At 39.4% G+C, this 23,392-nt stretch overlaps 1 protein-coding gene across 2 annotated transcripts in view; it reads right to left on the bottom strand.

The window, feature by feature from the left end:
• Positions 1-23,392, bottom strand: part of raly (RALY heterogeneous nuclear ribonucleoprotein) — a 59,538-nt gene that overhangs the window by 16,682 nt on the left and 19,464 nt on the right. The window contains exons 2-6 of one of the 2 annotated variants that reach the window (XM_051933092.1): positions 14,885-15,085; positions 12,448-12,520; positions 12,288-12,329; positions 6,890-7,047; positions 2,091-2,204 (exon numbers count right to left, since the gene is read on the bottom strand). In XM_051933092.1, the coding sequence (XP_051789052.1) occupies positions 2,091-2,204; positions 6,890-7,047; positions 12,288-12,329; positions 12,448-12,520; positions 14,885-15,074 (577 nt within the window). In that variant the 5' untranslated portion in view covers positions 15,075-15,085. Of the gene's footprint in view, positions 1-2,090; positions 2,205-6,889; positions 7,048-12,287; positions 12,330-12,447; positions 12,521-14,818; positions 15,086-23,392 lie in introns of both variants that reach the window. The other variant, XM_028811965.2, reaches the window with a different exon arrangement.

The raw sequence follows: 23,392 nt of genomic DNA, 5'->3' as shown, positions 1-23,392 counted from the left end.
CCAGAAAAGACCCGTTTCATCGGCATTGAACACTTGTTGTGGGCAGTATCCTTCATCCTTAATACATTTTTGAAAGTTAATAGAGAACTTTTCTGCTTCTTTCTTGTCAGCACTGCCAGCCTCACCATGCATAGTAACGCTGTGGATTCCACACCTTTTCTTAAATCTAAAAAACCACCCCCTGCTGGCTTTGAATTCTTCTTCATTATCTTGATTGCTGCTACTTCCAGGGACGTTTTTCTTTAGATCGTCATAAATTCTCTTGGCTTTGTGACAGATAATATCTTGGGTTGTTACGTCACCTTTCACCTGCCTGTCCTTAATCCAAATCGCTAATAGCCTCTCCATTTCCTCGTGGATTGAAGACCTATGTTTTTCATGAAATAGTTTTGATACTCCTTTGGCTACTTTGGCTGATTTGATTGCATCCTTATTTGTCAAAATGGTGAAAATGGTGGTCTTGCTGAGGCCAAACTCTTTGACGAGGTCACACTGTTTTACCCCACATTCACTCCTTCTAATTATTTCCTGTTTCATTTCAACAGAAATCACCTTCCTGCTTTTTTTAGAAGCCATGATATAAAAAAAATATTGAGTTTAACTTAAAAGGACGACTGCCGTGATACGTGCGTGATTTAATTCGTACAGAAGAAAGATTGCCGCGATACGTGCTTAAGTTAAGCGCAGTGACTAACGACTGCCTGCAGTGCCTGCGCAGAAGGATGCAATACATCGGCAGCGATCATGGAAGCTCGGGCGAAGCAGTCGTGGAAGCTCGGGCAAAGCGGTCGTGGAAGCTCGGGCGACTTCGTTGTGTGAAACGAAGTTTGTTGTATGAATCATGAAATGAAGTTCGTTGTGTGCAGCGTTCGCTGTGCGAGGCGTTCTTTATGCGAGGCACCACTGTACTGTGAAATAAATAAACCAATTCCAGACAATCCTCTTGTAAACAGCTGGGAAATGCGCTCAAATAAGAGCAAAGGTTTGAACTGAAGACCCGCCTTCCTCCCTCATTCACTGGTCAGGAGTCCTGCCCAGTAGCAGCTTATTTATGGTCTACCTTGGTGCTTTATATTATATCAACACTCCAGAGCATAGTCTGGTAGAGGTGAACAATTAGGAAAGAAAAGCGATTGAAAACATTACCAGTCAGAAAGTATGCACCATATCTGTGCATATCTGAGGTACTTCAACAAGAATGTGGTCAACTCAACAGTGTAGCTTCACAAGCTGCCTTCAAAAGCCCAGAAATGTGGCATTGTGGCAGAATGGCAAATGAATGTGGGAGGAAGCAGGTCTTGACTTCAAAAGCTCACTTCCCTTTCAATGTTTTTCCCCTGCCATTCATGAGACGATTTTCCGAAGTGGTCCATTTTACAATATTATAGCAAAATGCTCGTTTGGGGCATTGTAAGGATACAACTGGATAAGACGTACAAATTTTGAGACCATTTTTTTGCTACATGGTTTAACACAGGTGGGTGACACAAAAATAAGTCATTATAACCATTAATAAGTTCATGGTTAGAAACAAGTTATTATGCACCAGCAGCACAGGCACAAATGTTTTACTTTTTCTTGTAACTAGACATTTGCTGTAATTTTTTTTTTATTAATGCAAATTTCTTTTGTAATGAATCAAAAAAATGTCTTATAGTACATGGAGTTAAGACGTTAAAATTTACTGTCATTTTCTAACCCGCTTAATTCTGACCAGGACTGCAGGGGGACTATGGCCTATCCCAGCTAGCTTAGGGCACAAAGTAGCGACAAACCCTAGACAGGTCGCCAGACCATTGCAGGGCGAATATACCCACACACTACAAATGTTCATTTTAAAGTATATCATCTGATAATGAAGCACATTATACAGGCTTTCTCTTCTTACTTCTTTAGAGGATTAGTAAGAGAGCGTGCGGACTTTTGAAATACATTGTAGAAAACAATTACTTAGGTTACAGCCTAAACCAAAGAAAACTGAGCTACAAGCCAGGCTGCAATTCTAGTGTGAGCGGAGCTCCACTATGCTAGTTCACATTCAGTTCAACATCAATCCCAAGCAGCACCCCCATGGCCCTCATCCAGCTTACCTTCTGTTGAAGGCTTCTGTTCTGTGATCTGCTCAAGTCGGCCCAAAAGAGCATCAATATTAGACTTGATTTGTGTAAGTTCTGATTTGATGGCTTGCAGCTCATTTGATTTCACTGTAGAGGGGTGAAAAAAAAAATAAACCTTTGATTGTTTCGATCTTCAGAATGTATCCCTTTCTCTGTATGTCTGATGTGGCCTTCCTGATTCTTCCCATGCCTACTTTATCTCTCACTTACAACACTGAGTATATGCAGACCACTGCACCCAGAACACTGAGAGACGTCCAGTAGACTCCCAGATTTCCTTCTCCTGATCACAGCTACATAATCGTACCCTTTTAGAAGTTGATGTCAACAAACAAGTAAACATTTTCAGCCAATCACGACTTTTGTTAACACTACTGAGTTTATAGAGACTAGTAGTATCTGCGATCTGAAGCTGCTGCATTTGACTGTTCAAGATTTGTACAGCTTTACCATTTAATTTGAATTATAATTGTTTAAATTATCATGCACATTAGATTAAAATGCTATCAGCATCTGTACAATACTAATGAGTTTGCTTAGTCTTTAAATTAAGAAAGACTATCCATTCCAAAAATTAAATCCCATCCAATATATAAATTGCATTATTTTGACACAACTACAGTAATCCCTCGCTACTTCGTGGTTCACTTTTTGCGGATTCACGACTTCGCGGGTTTTTAAATACAAGTGATTGCCCGCCTATCGCGGAAGTTATGTTCTAGACCCATCAGCAACAGGAGAAAATCCGCGATATAGAAAGACCATATAAATAAACATTTTTATAGTTTAAGCCTTAAAATACCCATCCCACATGCTTTAAACACATGTAAACTTATAAAACACTCTTTGTTAACACATATGATATGTGGATGTCGGGCTAAGGATATGAGTAACATCTCTCTATTATAAAACATTTTAACTTCACGCAAGACAAGACAGTGAGACAGGAAAATAGGTGCTGTACAGGCTTTTAAATTATTGACATGCAGAGCACAAAGCCAGCACAAAGTCCACTTCTCCTTAGCGTTCATTCAGCTCCCCACCCCCTTGACAATGCGAAGTGGCAGGAGCGTACTGCGCCTCCGGGGAGGGGGGTTTGAGCGAACGTGCGTTCAGCCCTCACACACCCCCACTCCTCCTCCTCCTTCCGAAAGCGCAGAGCGACAAGCAGGCTTTTTGGCAGAAGCAGCACAAAGTCCATTTCTGCTCAGCGTGAGTTCAGCTGCCCCCCTTCACAAAGCGAGTGCACACACATCAACGTCCGATTGCTGCGTGCAGTGTGCAGTGTTGGTCTGTGGTGTTTAAGAATGTAGAAAGTGTTTAAGAACATAGGAAGTGTTTATAAGAGTGCGGGAAAGGTTAACAAGAGAGTGAGAAAGGTTTATAAGAGTGTGGGAAGGGTTTATAAAGCCTTAAAATATGTATAAATAATAAAATAAATATAGGTTGCTACTTCGCGGATTTTCACCTTTCGCGGGGGGCTCTGGAACGTAACCCCCGCGATAGGTGAGGGATGACTGTACTCCAAAATTAACAACAAATCAATCAAATGATTCATTGCAACATGTAATATTTGTGCCAGTATGGAATGCAATATAAAGGCATATTATATTTTAATTCACATCCACTTGATAGCATAGTGAACATACCATAACTAAAAATAGTGCAAATTCATTACATTTAACTGTATGTCTGTCTGGAGTGCACTGCATTAAATTTTCACAACCACATTTTAATTGTGCCAAAAGTAAATTAATAAATCCAATGATGGTTCAGTGTCAAGAGGTGGTGCAAGAGCATTCAACAGTAGGGGCAAGAAGCCACTCCAATCATGACTATGTTCACTCGCACACACAGTTGCCACTACAAACATAACTTTAAATATATGACGTGTCTTAATGAAACAGTGAGAGGTAATAATTTGGGTTTCGCTAAAAACATTTTCTCTTAGGTTATGTAGTCTAATGTTTGTAGCTAATTAGCAGTGTAGTTGTTCAAAATATGGATAATTGTCTGTTTTAACTATCTAAATACTTAAAAGACAAACATTTGCCAGCTTTATTTTATCTTTATTTCATTTTTTCTTCTTCTTCATCTGCACTGTGCCAAACATTTGAGACAGGTTGATGCTCAAAGGATAAAATGGCAACAATTTAAGGACATCAGGTTACTTAGGCAAACCGCAGATGCTGTGGAACAACAACAAGCTAATGAGAGCACTCCAGCAGCAGCTCCACCACTGGCCTATCTAACTAGTGGAGGCAGCAGTCCCACCTTATCAAATGCCTGTCTTTTTGAAAATAATGCAATACAGGGTAAGATAAAGTAGTGTACTGCCGCTATTTGACTGACTGTAAAATCTCTAAAAGCACCTCTTAAGTTGAACAGCCTTCTACTGAGCACCAGGGTACCCCATAGTGCAGGTAATCTAAATAGCAGTCACCCAGCTCTTCTAGGGGCAGCAGATGAGGAAAGCCTGCATGAGGGTAGGATGGAACATCTCAGTGCTCATTATAATATTTAATCATTGTTAATAAATTAGTCTTTTGATACTGACTGAGAACATGAGGTTGTGTTAGGAGCACCTCTTACTCCCAACTGTTGATGCCCCTTGCTCCATTTCTTGATACTGATTGGTCTTTTGATTTAATTTACCTTTGCTACAAAGGTGACTGTAGAAAGAACTGCAATGCATTCCATTTGGTGCTATATTGAAAAGTAAATAATTGTATGATAGATTTAATTGTGACAAACAAGTTATGCGAAAATGAAATGCACAACAGTAAAATACCTGTTAACATTTCAGTATATGTTACACATTGGATTGCATTTAATTTTGGCACAGATAGTCTTTTGTCACACAAGCCATATAGTAAAAGAAAAAAAAATAATATACCCCTCTTCACAAAGCACTGTCTCAATACGCTACACATAACCAATAAACGCAAAACCTTTAACCAACATAAAAATCAAAGAAAGTAGCAAACAAACAGAATTCCTAACTAATCTTCAATAAATAATGTCATAAAATATTAAAGGCCCATGAAACGCCACATACAGTATAATGTGTGTGCCCACCATGTGCCTGTTTACTTTTTGCTGCATGTACAATAATTTGTGTTGTCATGTATTCATTAAACCAGACCTTGGCTTGCATTGGCTGTATTTATTCAACAATATTTATTATAATGTCTTTTCTGACACGTTTCTATGATGATGGATGTTTGCTTAGCAAAATGATTTGTTATTGCTCACATTACATAAACAATAATGCATCAGTGTTTGTGACACTTTTAGAAAATGACTTTCTGTGGTTTACTCTTAACAAACACTTTGCTTGCAGTGTGGCTTTTCTCCCCTGTAATAATACCAAGGGAGCCCAAAGACACATCAAAGGCCAAGTGTGCAAGACAGCTTTCTGCTCTCTCACTTGGGCCATCATCTGCTGGACTAGATGACACAGGCTTTCATCCTGGCATCACACTCTTTGCTAGACAGTCACACAAACTTATTCTGCGTTTCATTTGAAGTGGTAGCTCGGAATTTTAAAGAGGAAAATTTCATCTGGAATGCCCCCTTAAGTCAGTTTTCCAACTCGGAAACTTGGGGCTGGTCTGTCAAGTCACAGCTTGTCTGACTTCAGATTATGACATCAAATCAAACTGGCAACTTACATGCCAACTTTAGTGAAAGCTGTAATATCATACTGTCTGTTGACTTCTGTGTACTTGTGTCTCATTAAATCAGTCATACACACAGTACTGTCCAACTTCTATCCATGGCCATATTGCTATGGTGTTTGGATACACAAAATACCATGTAATGCATTGTTATCAACTGCAATTTATTCCAGTGGAGCAACTACAACAAAGGTGTTCTTGGATGTATCTATATTGGCTTTCCAAATGTTTTACTGGAACGTGGTCAACTCGGGTGTGACTTCATTCTGAGCTCCAACATCCAACTTCTGGGGTAAATGGAACGCAGCAATAGTCTGAACCGAGTTACCTGCCTTTTAGCTCAGGAAATGTTTCACACCGGCTCGCAGATAGCCACCTTTTTCATCCCCTTTCTGGGCACACTGCCAACAGAAGAGTATGCCACCCTTTAGTAGTTCCTTCTATTCCTACTGGCATGCACTGTCGATTTCCAACTCTCCCTCTAACATCTGTCCTCTGCCCCAACCCTCTGAAATGGATGAAATTAGGTTTCTATGTCTGACTGTAATTTTCTCTGTAATTATTTTTCCATAATTTGGCATACTATGCATCCATATAGATTTGTCCATTTCAATTTTTGTATCACCGAAGAGATGTCCGTTGTGTCTAATTAAACAGATAACTTTTAATATTCACAATTGCTGCCATTTCCTGCCATCTTTTGACTAACTTTATAGTCACGGTTTTCATTGTACATCTACTTGTTATTCAGTCTGCTTTTGGCAATTTACATAGTACTTTAGAAATCACCACCAAACCAGTCAAACCATTTAGTGTTTATAGCTCTCAATGAAATCGATACAAACAAGTTGGCGCACTGCCCTGGAAGAGACACTCTGCTGGATTCTGCCTCAACAGCTCCCTGCTTTGCAATCCTTCAAAATCTTGAGTTGCAAAACAACAGCTGCACAAAGGCAAATCAGGTAAGTGAAAAAAGCTCAGCTAATGAAGAAATTTTGGCTCAGCACCCCATGAATTTGAAAGCTAAACAACAAACACTATATATACATATATATTTTTTTCCAAATGCCTTTGACTTGGGAACTTGCTTACATTTTTGTTTGTTGGAGATATTTGCCACGCCAGCAGAGCGGGAGACAAGTTTTACAGGAAGAGATCTGACCCTCCTCACCAAGGGAATAGCCGCTCGTGGACGCTTGACAGCAATCAATCGAGGAGCAGGTGATGCTCTACTCTGGTACTCAAAAAGCCTGCCGAAAACAGAAAATAAAAAACATGCTTGGATTAGTTTAAAGTTGAATGCCAACACTTCATCAGAATAAAGCTGCCAGCTCAAATAAGCATATACTGTAGTTGTATGTACGAATCATTCTTTTAATTCTTTTATATGATATTCATGTATTGGGTTCACTATATGTCCGTAAACTGTGAGATCCAAGTCAAAAAAAAAATTAAATTGTGTAAAATGAAGATGAAGAATACAAAGATGCCCTAAACCTCATCAAACGGAGTCAAACTAGCATAACAAATCTCAGTATCAAAATCAAAAAACCAACCGAATATGGAACTGGCTCACAAAGCTTACTGCAACACTTACATATTAGTATGCTACGGATGGCGTAGCAGTCGCACAATGGACAGTGGTGCTGCCTCACTTCTATTGAACATTTACTTTAAAGGATAAGTTCGGTATTTTTATATAATTTTTATAATATTTAATTTTAATTTAATAATTTAGTTTTTTAATTTAATAATTAAATTTTTATAATATTTATATAAATAATGCTTAGCTTTAGAACACAATATTGCATGGCAAATGCATATATACCACGTTTGTGTAGAAATAATTTTGACTTGAAAAATACCCAACGTCCCAATCACTGTTAATGATTAGTCAATTCTCATATTCGAAGGACATTTGGCTAATGCCAAGAGTCCATGATCAAGTAAAACACATTCTGTAAGCAAGCAATGTTTTGTAAGCACACAGAGTACATTTTCAGCAAAGGAAACACATTTTGCAAGTCGTTGTGGCATATTTTGAATGCAAATGATGCATTTTGCTAATTTTTCTCTTCATGTCACATTTGATACCGTTCTTGTGCAACACTACTGGCAAAACAATTCCTGCCTAAAGAATCTATGTTTGAAAGCAGAGAAGCAAGGGTGGGACATTGTTCTTTCAGCCAACTGGAGTAGTCAGTCCTAACCGGCCAGGTCTAAGCCTCACGTCCTTACCGATCTCCAAAGGAAGAGGTACCCAATTACCGTATATACTCGAATATAAGCCGACCCGAATATAAGCCGAGGTACCTAATTTTACCTAGAAAAACTGGAAAACTTATTGACTTGAGTATAAGCCTAGGGTGGGAAATGCAGCAGCTACTGGTAAGTTTCAATAATCAAAATAAATACCAATAAAATTACCGTACATTAATTGAGGCATCAGTAGGTTAAATGTTTTTGAGTAACAGTAAACTAGCTCTGTAAGTGGAGAAGAGGGTCGACAAAAACAATATGTTATCTCTCTCTTAAGCCACTGAGGTTTTTGGAAATAATGCATCTTTTTCACAAACATATGATCTATTTTGGAAACAGAGTGCATAATGACACATTTAAACGGTTCAGCCATGCTACAGGTAATCTTCTGCAGTTATCTGTTCCTATATATAGGATCAATGATACAATATAGAACTGTGTAATTGTGTACTCATTAAAGTGCTTGGGTAAGTAGACACTGAATTATTATTAGCACTGAATTGCTGAAGCGAGTTTTGCTCAGAGTACTTATAGTAACAAGGGAATATTTGAGACTGATGTGTGTTTAGTGGTTTTCTTTTAATGTGGTCATTTTAGATATAGTAGTTTTTGACAAACAGTTCATATTTTATTCAAACGAAAGACTACAGAGAAATGAGACTTGTCACAGCAGCAACAAGCCCTGGAGGGAGCACCAGTCCACAGTAAAGCCCATTAATGCACACACCCACATTCACAGATATCAGGCTAATTAAAGAGCTGAGAGTCAACAGCTCACTGACATATAGTACAACTACTAATCCAAAATAAAAACCTATACCCAGTATACGCAGTTTCCGAGTCAAATTTTAAAGAAATTAGTTGTCATAAACAGCAATCATAATATACTTTTAAATACTAAATAGTCACGGCTGCTTAATACTTTGCTGCGGATACAGACACTACATTTGCTTTAAAATATTAAAAAACTGGATGGATAGATGTCTTCATCTTTACAAAATGTTTTGAAATTAAATCTCCCCTTGCTTCCTTTTACCAGTTCCAATGTAACGTGGCTTGGTGAAGCAGAGCCTCATTTAGCAGCATGAGGTGGACAACAACAAACTATCTGTGAATGCTAAAAACAGCAAGCTGGTGATATCTTTACAAAAAATGCTATACTTTAGGGAAGATCTTGTGCTGTTGAGTAAATTAGGCATGTTCCTTTTTGGAGGCATAGAAGGATGTGTGCCTCACAACTGGCTGGTTAGGAATGCTTACTCCCATTGGTGAGAAGAACGGTGTCCCACCCTTACCTCTTTGCTTTCAGACACTGATTTTTTTAAGCAGTGGTGGCCATGCCAGAACATTGCCAAACGTCACGTGAACAGAATATTTAGCAAAATGCATAATGTATATACTCAGAGCTTGAAGTGTATGGAAGATTATTTGTGCCAAAATTAAATGCAATCCACTGTGTTAACTACATTGAAATGCAATACATATGCATGTGGGCCATTAAATTTTGGCACGGCTTTATTGTATCATAATTAAAGACATATCAGCCAAAGGTTTGATTGCTTTTCACTACAGAAAGCAATTTTTGTGTCAGTTTGAAATGCAAAACAATAGTGAATTACATTTTAATTCATGTCCACAGATCGGATGTCATAACTAAAAGCAAAGCAGATGTAATACATTTTGCTTAGTGGCAGATCCACGTTTATTGCATTTGGAATCAAGACCAAATTTCAATCGTGCCAAGACTAAAAGCAATCAAATGAACAATCACCATCATAGGGTAGGGTAAGGGGCATCAAGAGTTGGGGGAATGAGGCAATCCAATCACAAGTGTGTTCTGCTTGGAAAGAAGGTGAACCAGGAGGTGATAATGCAGGAGATCCATCATCTCATTAAACGAGTGGAAGCTGGCAATCTGAATGATAATTTCATTCTCTTGTGTGCCGAAAGAAGTTTACAAACCATAGAATAATTGGTTATGACAGAGGGTATAAATAAAAACCTACAAAGAAACCAAGCTTGGTGCTGCTAACAAATGCTTCACTATATTCAGTATTTAGTTAAAAATTTATTAACAATCAACCCATCAAAAATTGAATTGTACTGCTTAATTTAACATGTATAAAAAGGAAATAACTTCAACAACTTGACATACAAGTAAACGTTTTCAATGTGAACTACAACATATTTTTGCTGTTTCAGTTAACCATTCCACAGACCATATTGACTAAACATGCTCACTGCCAGAATACAAAAATATGATGAAGTGGAATGCCTCTTTTCCACTGTTGACACCACTTACCTCACCTTTTGATGCTGATTGGTCATTTGATTACATTTAATTTTATTAAATGTTCCACTTGCATATGTATTTCATTTCAACACACTTAACACACTGGATTGCATTTAATTTTGGCACAAATCATCTTCCACAGAAGTGGGCCGTTACTCAGCAGTAAGCAGTAATGTCACATCTTCCAATTTGCACCAAGAGTATTGTTCTCTATACACGCGGCGCTTGAAGCTTCAAGCTGATCGATCGAATGTAATTGTATCACAGCACTCAAGGCTTGACAGGGTACCTAACTAGAGTACCGCTATCTTAAGTGTAATAGCACTAATTTCATGGTGGACCTCCCAGTTCTTAAGAGTGATTGCTGTTGTATCATGGAGCTTGAGGTTTCACAGAGACATCTCCCCCATCCCCTTTAATCAAATGTTTTTGTATTAGCATAAAAGAAAAGTTACACCACTAATTTGGCTCCACTTCAAGCACTGTGCATACTCAAATTGTGCTCTGTGTTCTTGCAAAATGTGCTGCTTATGCACAAAATACGGGCTACTTGCACTTACAAAATGGGTGATGCTTGCTCATGAACATTTGGAAGTAGTGTCACACAACGGCACTGCCAAAAGTCAGGTGACCATAAAACATGTCACTTTTTCTCCTTTCGGCTGCTCCCGTTAGGTGTTGCCACAGCAGATCATCTTCTTCCATATCTTTCTGTCCTCTGTATCTTGTTCTGTCACACCCATCACCTGCATGTCCTCTCTCAGCACATCCATAAACCTTCTCTTAGGCCTTCCTCTATTCCTTTTCCTTGACAGTTCTATCCTTAGCATCCTCCTCCCTATATACTCAGCATCTCTCCTCTGCACATGTCCACGCTCAAATATCTGACACACGCTTGCAAAGTATGTTATGTTCATACACAGAATTTTAATAATAATTTAATTCCATACTTCAGTGTTGGCTTTTGTCTTGTGCCGATAAAGTCTCATACACCCAGTGGATGGCAGAATGGCACATTAATGAACATTTAAACCAAACTAAAAATGAGCACAGGACTGCACCAAAATAATAACAAAAAATAAATAAAGTACTGGATAATGACTACAGCCTTTTCTATGAAATTTGGACACCCAGGAAATAGACAGTGTGCTGTCACCATAAACAACTACAAGTGAACAATGAAGGGTGCCTACTGCTACCCTGCACAAACCACAAAGAATTGGGAGACATATAGGTTCCTTCATTTACTTCTACTTCTAATCAAAATGTGTAAAATTTAAATAACACAAAAAAAGTGCACACATTTCATACGAGGAAGGCAATCTACCTACAAAATAAGCAGTCTGCATGTGTGTGTCTGTCACAGACTCGGAGATTATTGGAAAGATGGTCCAAATTCTCAAGGACCTAACTGCATTGGTGACCTAACTCCATTGTTTTATTTATGTATAATCACTTTTTAGGGCGGCACGGTGGCACAGTGGTAGTGCTGCTGCCACACATTTAGGAGAATGCATGTTCTCCCCATGTCTGCATGGGTTTCCTCCCACAGTCCAAAGACATGCAGGTTAGGTGCATTGGTAATCCCAAATTGTCCCTAGTGTGTGCTTGGTGTGTGTGTGCGTGCCCTCCGGTGGGCTGACACCCTGCCCGGGGTTTGTTTCCTGCCCTGTGCCCTGTGTTGGCTGGGATTGGCTCCAGCAGACCCCCATGACCCAGTAGTTAGGATATAGTGTGTTGGATAATGGATGGATGGATAATCACTTTTTACTGTATTATGACTGCAATGAAGACACAAAACCTATGCCAATGAAGCTTTGTTGAAATCTATAGGTAGCCACTTGGCTTTGGGACTCTTACATAATGGTCAGGCACAACAGAGCTGCTACTGGCTTACTCACATGTGAGGTGCTACACTTTGAAGTTCACAGCTCTTACCTGTCATAGGAGTCATCCCTGTAGTAGTCATAATCATATCCACTGTAAGAAAAGAAAAGAAAATTAGACTAGCCACTTAAGGAAAGAATCAAGTGTATCAAGGAAAAACCTCTGTGGGTTTGCTGACCTCATGGACACACTATACTTTACATAGCAATACCTGTAGATGGAGGCTGATGAACGTTTCAGGGTTTTTATTCGGGTTGGTTTTGGCTCTCCAGCCATGTTGATATCTGCAGAAGATGAAACAATCATTAATTAGGATATATGATCTCTTACTGTGTGGCTCCAAGATCAGGCACACACATAAAAGATACAAGGTGACTACCCCAGTTAAGGCAGAAATTTTGTTTCTTAAAAACTAAATGGACACTTTATAATAATGACTTTGTTACTGGATTGCATGCAGCATACGCTGTTCTGCTTGGCTGTGTGAATAAGCCCTTCAAAGGACCCGGTACATGTGCCTCTTGCCTTACGCCCAGTGCAGCTGGGATAATAACACAAGTTTATTTTACTTCAGTAAATATTGCATTAGGTTACTTAAAAAAGTATTCAAACTACATTAAGCACCTTACTTTTAACATGTTACTGCTCCTGAGATTGCGCTGCTGAACATAGCATTTTACCTTCAGTTCATCAACTTAAGTTTAGAGATTCATGAAATACTGAGACAGATTATTAAACCAGGGAAAGAATAATGTGATTGTCTAAGCATATGCCTCAGGAACTTGATCTTTATAGAGGCCTGTAACTTTGGCTGCTAAAACATGTATGAAGCTAAGCAGGGAACAGAGTGCAACACATATGCACAGACTAAAAAAATCCATAATTGTAACCGTTTTAGGGTTTACATGGCCACATATCCAGGTTATTTGCTGAGAAATCTAAGTCTGTTAATCAGGTTTCTCAAAGACCAATAACCTGATTTCTCTTAACCAGAATAAGTGTTTAAATGGCATTTTAGAAACCAGGTTTCTGTGAAGGATTACAGACCATGGCACTTGCATCTCACATCATGAAGATCTCTGAGAGGCCGGTCCTAGACTATATGAGTCCCCTTGTAGTTGACCACATGGATCCACTGCAGTTTGCCTATTGACAAAGATTGGAGTGAAGGATGCAATTATCCATCTGCCCCAAAAGGCATATTCTCATCTGGACAAAGCTGGCAGCACTGTGAGGATTATGTTTTTTGTTTCTCCAGTGCCCTCAATACCATCCAGCCATCCCATTTAAGGGGTAAACTCCGAGATATGCATGTGGATGAGCCTGTGGTGTCCTGGATAATGGACTACCTGTCGGGGAGACCACAGTTTGTGAGACTTGAGGACTGTGTCTCTGATACAGATGTTAGCGACACTGGAGCACCACAAGGAACAGTCCTGTCCCCTTTTCTCTTCACTCTGTACAACTCAGACTACAAATATAACACCAGGTCATGTCACTTGCAGAATTTCTCAGTTGATTCTGCACTTATGGGTTGTGTTGAAAAGGTGGATGAGACAGAGTATAGGGGTCAGGTGGAGAACTTTATTTCTAGATGCAAAGGGAATTGTCTGCATCTTAGCATCAGCAAAAGCAAGGAACTGGTTACTGACTTTCACCACACCAAAGCTGCTTTATGTCTGGTCACTATTTAGGAAGTGGATGCACAGGTGGTGCACTCCTACAAGTACTTAAGGGTCCACATCAATGACAGACTAGACTGGTCTCAGAACACAAACTATATAACCATATATGTGCTCCCTTCACGTGATTGGCAACATACTTTATATCTTCTACAACTCTGTGACATCCAGTATGACTCTCTGTGTTGTGGTATGCTGCGGACTGGTATCATCATTTTAAGAGAGGCCCACCAGATCAACAAGCTAATCAAAAGGGCAGGCTCAGTTATTGGACACACTCTGGACCCCCTGGAGGAAGATTTGAAGGAGAAAATTGAAACAAAACAGTGCCATTATGAACAATGCTGCACACCCTCTCTCTGACACAACAACACTGGGGACTTTCAGCCAACAAGTAATTCAACAGAAGTGAGTCAAGAAACACTATGAGGGCTCCTTTATACCAACAGCAATACATCTGCCTAATTCCTGACTGTAATTATGACAGCTAATCAGAACTTTTCTTTTTTAAATTTTCTTGCTTTTTTAGTCATTGTGGCGTGTGTTCAGACCATAGTGTGTATATATTTATCTATCTATTTATGTATTTATTTAAAGAGCTTCTGCAAAAAGCCAGATTTTCCCCCTGGGGACAAATGAAGTTCTATCTGTCTGTCTACCAAGTTACATCTAAACACACTCATTGATAAGAACCTGCTCCATGAATGGCAGTAGCTTTCTCTACAGACCAGACCAGTGAGTAATGGTACATAGTGCAGCTTTGCTTTGATTAGCTCCTCAGAAGGCGTTAGGAATGTTAAAAACTTCAAAGACCTGTCCAGTTCAGAGAGTTTTGAAAAGTCAGCCCCCCCCCCCCCACCCTCACATATCCACCCATAACTCTGTTCAAAGCGAACATACCCAATGTCTGCCCTGCCAGTATACGGCCATTCTCGCTCAGAACAGCAGCTCTTGCATGGCGCTCACTTGCATATTGAACAAAGGCATAGCCCTTGTGCACAGAGCAGCCAAGGACCCGGCCATACTTGGAGAAGATGGTCTCCACTTCCGACTTCTTCACCACACCAGTGTTGAGATTGCCAATAAAGACTCGAGAGTTGATGGACTTGGGGTCATTCTTGTTTGTGATGTTGCTTGTTTGCACTTTCAGAGACATGATGATCCAGCCTGAGTCAGAACAGAGGAAAAAAAAATATATATATATATGACTGGACACGTTAGGGGGGGAAAAAAAAAAAGGAAGCTTGTCACCCTTCTAAAACCATGAGCCTGCGATAGGAGGAGAAATATCAACACCATTAAAGCTGATAGCACACCTGTTCCTTAGTCAGCTATCTGTGGTTTCAGGAAAACCCCTGCACAACACTGAAGCGTTCACGCTTACTGTACCTGAATGTTTACATATTTCACACATACTCCCTGTCCACTTACTGTAAAACAAAAGTTGTAGATGCCTCAGATGTGCCCCATACCCTCATGGCCCAAATCCTAGGCGTGACTCACACCCACCCAGAGCACAGATACATTTACTGTAACTGCTTATCTGACCACACAGCTCAGATCCATTATTTTAAATAACACTGACACATTCAATGTCTGATCAGAGATGTCCAATAATTATATAAACCTTTATTCAGCTTACTTCATGTTTAACTACACCCTTTGAAATATCCAGAGGTATGACTTAGTTTTTATGTGATGGATTGCAGAGGACTGGTGAGGGGGGCTCTTATTAACTCTCAGCATGCACCCTAGTATGGTGGGGGGTCATTTTTTGCAAACAGATTGCTAGTGATCATAGCAATTAGCAATACTTTACAACCTCTGTGACAAGATGAGCTTGCTTTCCATCACAGGCTACTCTGGCGGAGATTAATCAATGCAGAGAGGAAGCAGCCCATTGATTGTTATTCTCAGGGAGACAGTGACGGAGTGTTGTTCATGGCACATGGGTAAGCAACAGTACATGGACCTGCAACCCCAGTGAAAGTGAAGCAGATCACCTTTGAAAAGTAGAGGGGCAATTTAAAAGCTTATCAGAGAAGGGTGGTAAAGGTTGAGTGCACTAAGCTTTCAAAAACTAAAAACACTTCAAGACATGCTAATTTTTAATCAAGAAAGAGGAACTTTAAGACTGGTGTAAAAATTAACTTTTTAAAACAGAATGTGATGCTCGGATCCACCATGATGCATTTGCACTTCTTCACCTGATCCACATCCAAGCGGATGTTGCTGCACAAATGACACATCACACTTGCATATTTGAAGGGCACATTTGCTGTGAGCTTATTAACTTCTATCTAGGATATTAAAATTTTTGCTAGATGCATTTCTGAATATTACCTGATGTATATTAAATGTGCATTTAAAGATTAATGGACATGGAAAAAGTGAACCAGTAAGATTTGATGTGTACATTGTCCACTTTCCATCCAGGGTCCATTTTAAGGCGTTTTCACAGTCATGGTTTATTTCAGGGGTCCTGGAGGACCACTGTGGCTGCAAGTTTTCATTCTAACCCTTTTCTTAATGAGTGACCTGTTTTTACTGCTAATTAACTTCTTTTGAACTAATTTTAATTGAATTGCAATTGAAGACTCAGACCCCTTAATTGTTTCTTTTTCCTTAATTAGCAGCTGAACAATAATGAGATACAAAATGAGCCAAAACAACTGGTGTCGATCATACAATATCTGAAAATAAAGAACGATGAAGGTCTCAGGAATGTCGATCTTCTCAGGTCCCCAAAACATTGCCTGAAGAAGGGGCCTGAGTTGCCTCTAAAGCTTGCATATTGTAATCTTTTTAGTTAGCCAGTAAAAGGTGTCATTTTGCATGGCTTTTCTCTACATTCATAATGGCTAACACGGTACAATACCCTAGTATAACAGTGCTCTTAGAAAGAGAAAATCAGCAATTTCAGAAATGTCTGTTAATGCATCATAAGAGCAACAACAAGCCATGAAATTAAAGAATTGGTTTAATTAACGACAAGAATCAGCATCTCATTAAGCAGCTGGTTGGAGTTTGAGGCCCTGATGTAGTTGGTCTTCTGTTGGCTCCCTCACTTCACATTTCATTTCTGTTTGGGTGCCATTTAAGGCAAGAAATGAAGTAATTCAGAGGAACGATTAAGAAATTCAGGGGAGCAAATCTTAAAAAAGCAATTCAATTAAAATGAATTCAGAAGAAGTTAATTAGCAGCACAAACAGGGCACTCATTAAAAAAGGGTTAGAATGAAAACCTGCAGCCACGTTGGTCCTCCAGGACCGGACTTGGCGACTCCTGGTTTATTTGCTTTGTTCGAAATCAGAGGAGGTTTTGTTACTTTGTTTTAATTACCAGTTACATTGGTTGCATTTCACACTGCAGACTTTTCTATGAACTAAACATATCAATAAACATCTGGTGGCCATGTTATGGTCTTCTCACAGTGGACAGAAACATTCCAACATTTTCTTTCCCTGGGAAAAAATATCATGGTGGGTATTTTCGCACCGCTGTATTTTTCATAATTATTAACTGGAAGACAATTTGAAAATTATGCACTGAAGGACACATTTGAATAGCCAAGTGTACAACAGAAGATTATGCTTCAGATGCTTTAGTTTTATGACAGTACTGTTGTGTGCATATTTATTTACTTTACCCTTTTATTGTTTTTAAAGCACCAGTGTTAATCGTCAACTCATTATGCTATGAATGAGACTCCCCAATCACCGACATCAGATGCTTAGCATGACTACCAGAGCACATCATACACAGTATCTTATACAGTTAAATTGGTCCCATGGCGGATCACATTCATACCTCATGTGAACCTCTCCAGGGGTCACGTAGCACTGAGACCACCCTTTCCAAAGGGTGTCGGTATGGTTGTTTTGGTCCATGCCAGAGTACAACTGGCATGTTCACATCTACCTAAATGAACCAGATAGGTGTGAAACCACCTTTAGTAAAAAGAAAAAAAAAAGTTATGCTTAGTTTCTGCAGTAATGCACGTGAGTGAAGAAGTAAGAACAACGATTAGGAGAGCAGCAGGATCTAAATAAACATCCGAGGTGAAAGTAGATCGTCCACATGGATCTGTATGTACTGTTATTTCATTGTCATTGGAGACAGTGATATGGTGATGTCTGAAAAGGTACACACAAGAATATCTTTGAAGCATCAGTTTGCTAATGTTCTTCCAAAAATGACAAAAAACAGAAGACCGCTACCGATTTATAGAACCAACAGTTGCAGATGTAAGCTTTTTTCCTCCTGTACAAGACTTCAATTATATACAGTATATGAGGTTATCCTGATAAAATGCCACATCAGTTATGTTTTAAAATGCCAAAAAACTTTTTTTCAGATAACAAGAAGGAAAATAAAAAAACTTGGAACAGGTCAGGGCAGCTTTACAGGCTAACTCCCACCAAAATCATCTCTCACCCTCAGCCTACATGCTTTTCATTATTTTAAATTGCAATTGATTTTCTTATTGAGAAATTTTACCAAAGTGGCTTTGGTACTTATTTCATTTTTAAGCTATAAAAAAAAGAAATTAAACTGCAAGTACACAAATCTCTAAAGCACAAAATTGATTTTGCCTATCTGCTTGATCTGCATTCATAGAGTTGTTTTAAACAAGAGACAAGCATAGCAAGCAAGGGGGGAATACACTGTGGGTTAAGTTACTCAGTAATAGCAAGGACTGCAGAATATCCGTTAAAGCTTCTTAACCTGAAGGAAATACCAAAGACATTGATCAGGAAAATGAAGAAAATGATTTTTCTATTTAAAAAACAACTAGAAAGGGCTGGCATTCTGTCCAGGACTGCTTCTCGTCTTACACTCATTGATTCTGGCATAGACTCCTGTTCTCTCAACTCTACACTGGATTAATCACATAAGAAAATATACAACAAAATGGATCTGTAGGTTCTGTTTTGAGGTAAATTTTCTTTTTAATTTATAATCATTGTTTACATTAAGTTTCTGTCTTTGGAAAATGTAAAAATGTTCATAGCTTTAGCAAATACTGGTAACCAATTCTAATCAGGATTAACAATCATTTACTCAGCTACTGAAAAGCAAATCTATATAACAGCTTTTGTAGCAAACAGACAGCCATTATATCTTTTAAAAGGTATGATGAAGTTTTAAAAATATGATACCTTGCAATATTTCAACTTTTTTTTGAGAAAGCTATATATATTAAGCACATTTTCTCCTTCAAGATTTAACTTTATTTCACTGCAGATTAGAATCCTTTTATTCTGTGTAAGGACTGTTAAATATAATAGAAATGTTATTTTTTTTATCTTTCTTAATTATTATATTTCTTTCTAATGAAATATGCAGAATATCTACACCAACAATAAATCATTTTATTGTAAAAGTAGCTGAAGTACCCAGCAGTATATTTGTATAACAGGTTAAGGTAAGAAAGCAAATATTTGTGGGTTTTTTTTTGTTTTTAAACCATTTTTGACATTGTTAGCTGAAATACAAGTGTCCTGTCCGTTATGTACAATATCTCTCCATCAACATTCTTACTCTCCTGAGTTGAGAATTTGTTCTTTTTGTGGATAATTGGATTCCAAAATTGCTGTAACTCTTTGTTGGGTTAGAACTAGGAATGCTTCCTCTTTGTATTTGTAAGTTTACTGTGGTCTCGCAAATAGATCTTCAATCCCACATTAATGATGCAAGCTATTTCGTTTATTAAGTCATAATGTCAGCTGGGCAACACTATCAGTTTTCATGTGGTTCCCTCTGTTGAAACCTTTGAAACTCTATAGATTACATTGGGTTAACTACAGTCAGTGCCAGAAGATTTGGACTTAAATTGATATTGCAACCAATTAGACTCAAAATACAAATTTGATATATTGCTGTATGTTCTCAAAACACCTTAAAAAACTGAAGATCTGCACCATAGAGATATATATACAGGATATGGCCAAAACTTTGTGGACACCTGGCCATCACACCTATATGAGCTTATTTCACACCCCTTTCCAAAATCAGGGGCATTAATATGGAGTTGCTCCCCCTGACAACTCTGTTTGCGGCTAGAACAGCCTCCACTCTTCTGAGAAGGCTTTCCACATGATTCTGGAGGGCATCCCTAGGAATTTGTAACCATTCAACCCAAGAAATATTTGTGAGGTCAGGTACTGATGTTGGACAAGAAGACCTGTCTTACATTTGGCATTCCGATTCATTCCAAAGGTCTTCAGTAGGGTTGAACTCAGGGACCTGTGCAGGCCACTCAAGTTCCTCCAAACCAAACTTGTCAAATCACGTATTTATGGACCTGGCTTTGTGCACAATTATAAAGGAGCAGATGAAGACAGTCTCCAAACTTGCCACAAAGTTGAAAGTACACAATTGTCTATAATGTCTTTGTATGCTGTAGCATTAACTGAGCCCCAGACACTGCTCCCCCCTGCACCAAACTTTACAGCAGGCACTAGGCAGCATAGAAGGTAATATTCTCCTGGCACTCCATAATTCATCCATCAGACTGCCAGACAGTAGTGGATGGTTCTCCACTTTGGAGAACAAGTTTCCACTAATACAGAGTCCAATGGTGGCATGCTCTACATGCATTACACCACTTCAACTGATGCTTGCCATTGTGCACAGTGATCTTAGGCTTGTGTGCAGCTGCTCAACCATGCAAGCCCACTTCATTAAGCTCTTGACGCACAGTTCTTGTGCTGATGTTGCTTCCAGCGGCAGTGTGGAACAGTTGTTGTGAGCGATGCAACAGAGGATGGGTAATTTTGTGAGTCTGCATGGTCTGCTACTTTGTAAGTGTAACTAAGCTACTGTTGCTCCAAGGTGCTTCCACTTCACAATAACAGTGCTTACTTACTATATGTGCTTGATGTGCACGTGTTAACAATGGGCACTGCTGTAACACCTAAGCTCATTAATTCTGACAGTTTCACATAAGGAAAGACTAAACTCTTGATTCATCACAGCACTAATCACAGATCAAAATGCATGTATTTACAGTCATATGAAAAAGTTTGGGAACCCCTCTCATCCTGCATAATAATTTGCTCTACTTTCAACAAAAAAGATAACAGTGGTATGTCTTTCATTTCCTTGGAACACCCGAGTACTGAGGTGTTTTCCGAACAAAGATTTTCAGTGAAGCAGTATTTAGTTGTATGAAAATAAATCAAATGTGAAAAACTGGCTGTGCAAAAATTTGGGCCCCCTTGTAATTTTGCTGATTTGAATGCATGTAACTGCTCAATGCTGATTACTTGCAATACCAAATTGGTTGGATTAGCTCGGTAAGCCTTGAACTTCATAGACAGGCGAGTCCCATCATGAGAAAAGGTATTTAAGGTGGTCAATTGCAAGTTGTGCTTCCCTTTGACTCTCCTCTGAAGAGTGACAGCATGGGATCCTCAATGCAACTCTCCAAAGATCTGAAAACAGATTGTTCAGTCTCATGGTTTAGGGGAAGGCTACAAAAAAGCTATCTCAGAGGTTTAAACTGTCAGTTTCAACTGTAAGGAATGTAATCAGGAAATGGAAGGCCACAGGCACAGTTGCTGTTAAACCCAGCAGATCTGGCAGGCCAAGAAAAATACAGAAGCGACATATGTGCAGGATTGTGAGAATGGTTACAGACAACCCACAGATCACCTCCAAAGACCTGCAAGAACATCTTGCTGCAGATGGTGTATCTGTATATCATTCTACAATTCAGCGCAATTTGCACAAAGAACATCTGTATGGCAGGGTGATGAGAAAGAAGCCCTTTCTGCACTCAAGCCACAAACAGACTCGCTTGTTGTATGCAAATGCTCATTTAGACAAGCCATGGCAGAAGAAAAACACCTGCTACCTACTGTCAAATTTGGTGGAGGTTCCATCGTGCTGTGGGACTGTGTGGCTAGTTCAGGGACTGGGGCCCTTGTTAAAGTCAAGGGTCACATGAATTCAACCCAATATCAACACATTCTTCAGGATAATGTTTAAGCATCAGTCACAAAGTTGAAGTTACGCAGGGGTTAGATATTCTAACAAGACAATGACCCAAAACACACTTTGAAATCTACAAAGGCATTCATGCAGACTGCGGTGGGTTGGCACCCTGCCCAGGATTGGTTCCTGCCTTGTGCCCTGTGTTGGCTGGGATTGGCTCCAGCAGACCCCCGTGACCCTGTGTTCGGATTCAACGGGTTGGAAAACGGATGGATGGATGGCATTCATGCAGAGGGAGAAGTAAAATGTTCTGGAATGGCCGTCACAGTCCTCTGACTTGATTATCATCGAAAATATCATAGATTTAAATCTATAGGATGATTTGAAGCAGGCTGTCCATGCTCGGCAGCCATCAAATTTAACTGAACTGGAGAGATTTTGTATGGAAGAATGGTCAAAAATACCTCCATCCAGAATCCAGACACTCCTCAAAGGCTATAGGAGGCATCTAGAGACTGTTATATTTGCAAAAGGAGGCTCAACTAAGTATTGATGTACAGTAATCCCTCCTCCATCGCGGGGGTTGCGTTCCAGAGCCACCCGCGAAATAAGAAAATCCGCGAAGTAGAAACCATATGTTTATATGGTTATTTTTATATTGTCATGCTTGGGTCACAGATGTGCGCAGAAACACAGGAGGTTGTAGAGAGACAGGAACGTTATTCAAACACTGCAAACAAACATTTGTCTCTTTTTCAAAAGTTTAAACTGTGCTCCATGACAAGACAGAGATGACAGTTCTGTCTCACAATTAAAAGAATGCAAACATATCTTCCTCTTCAAAGGAGTGCGTGTCAGGAGCACAGAATGTCACATAGATAGAGAAAACAATCTCTAGCAAACAAATCAATAGGGCTGTTTGGCTTTTAAGTATGCGAAGCACCGCGGCACAAAGCTGTTGAAGGCGGCAGCTCACACCCCCTCCGTCAGGAGCAGGGAGAGAGAGAGAGAGAGACAGAGTTTGTTTTTCAGTCAAAAATCAATACGTGCCCTTCGAGCTTTTAAGTATGCGAAGCACCGTGCAGCATGTCGTTTCAGGAAGCAGCTGCACAAAAGATAGCAATGTGAAGATAATCTTTCAGCATTTTTAGACGAGCGTCCATATCGTCTAGGTGTGCGAACAGCCCCCCTGCTCAATCCCCATACGTCAGGATCAGAGAAAGTCTGCGCAAGAGAGAGATAGAGAAAAGTAAGCAATCTAGCTTCTCAGCCATCTGCCAATAGCGTCCCTTGTATGAAATCAACTGGGCAAACCAACTGAGGAAGCATGTACCAGAAATTAAAAGACCCATTGTCCGCAGAAATCCGCGAACCAGCAAAAAATCTGCAATATATATTTAAATATGCTTACATATAAAATCCGCGATGGAGTGAAGCCGCGAAAGGCGAAGCGCGATATAGCGAGGGATCACTGTAATATCTCTGTTGGGGTGCCCAAATTTCTGCACCTGTCTAATTTTGTTATGATGCAA

The sequence above is a fragment of the Erpetoichthys calabaricus genome, chromosome 10 (assembly GCF_900747795.2).
Source record: "Erpetoichthys calabaricus chromosome 10, fErpCal1.3, whole genome shotgun sequence".
Lineage (NCBI taxonomy): Eukaryota > Metazoa > Chordata > Cladistia > Polypteriformes > Polypteridae > Erpetoichthys > Erpetoichthys calabaricus.
Note: the sequence above shows the minus strand (reverse complement) of the source record. Positions and strands in the feature narration are given on the sequence as shown.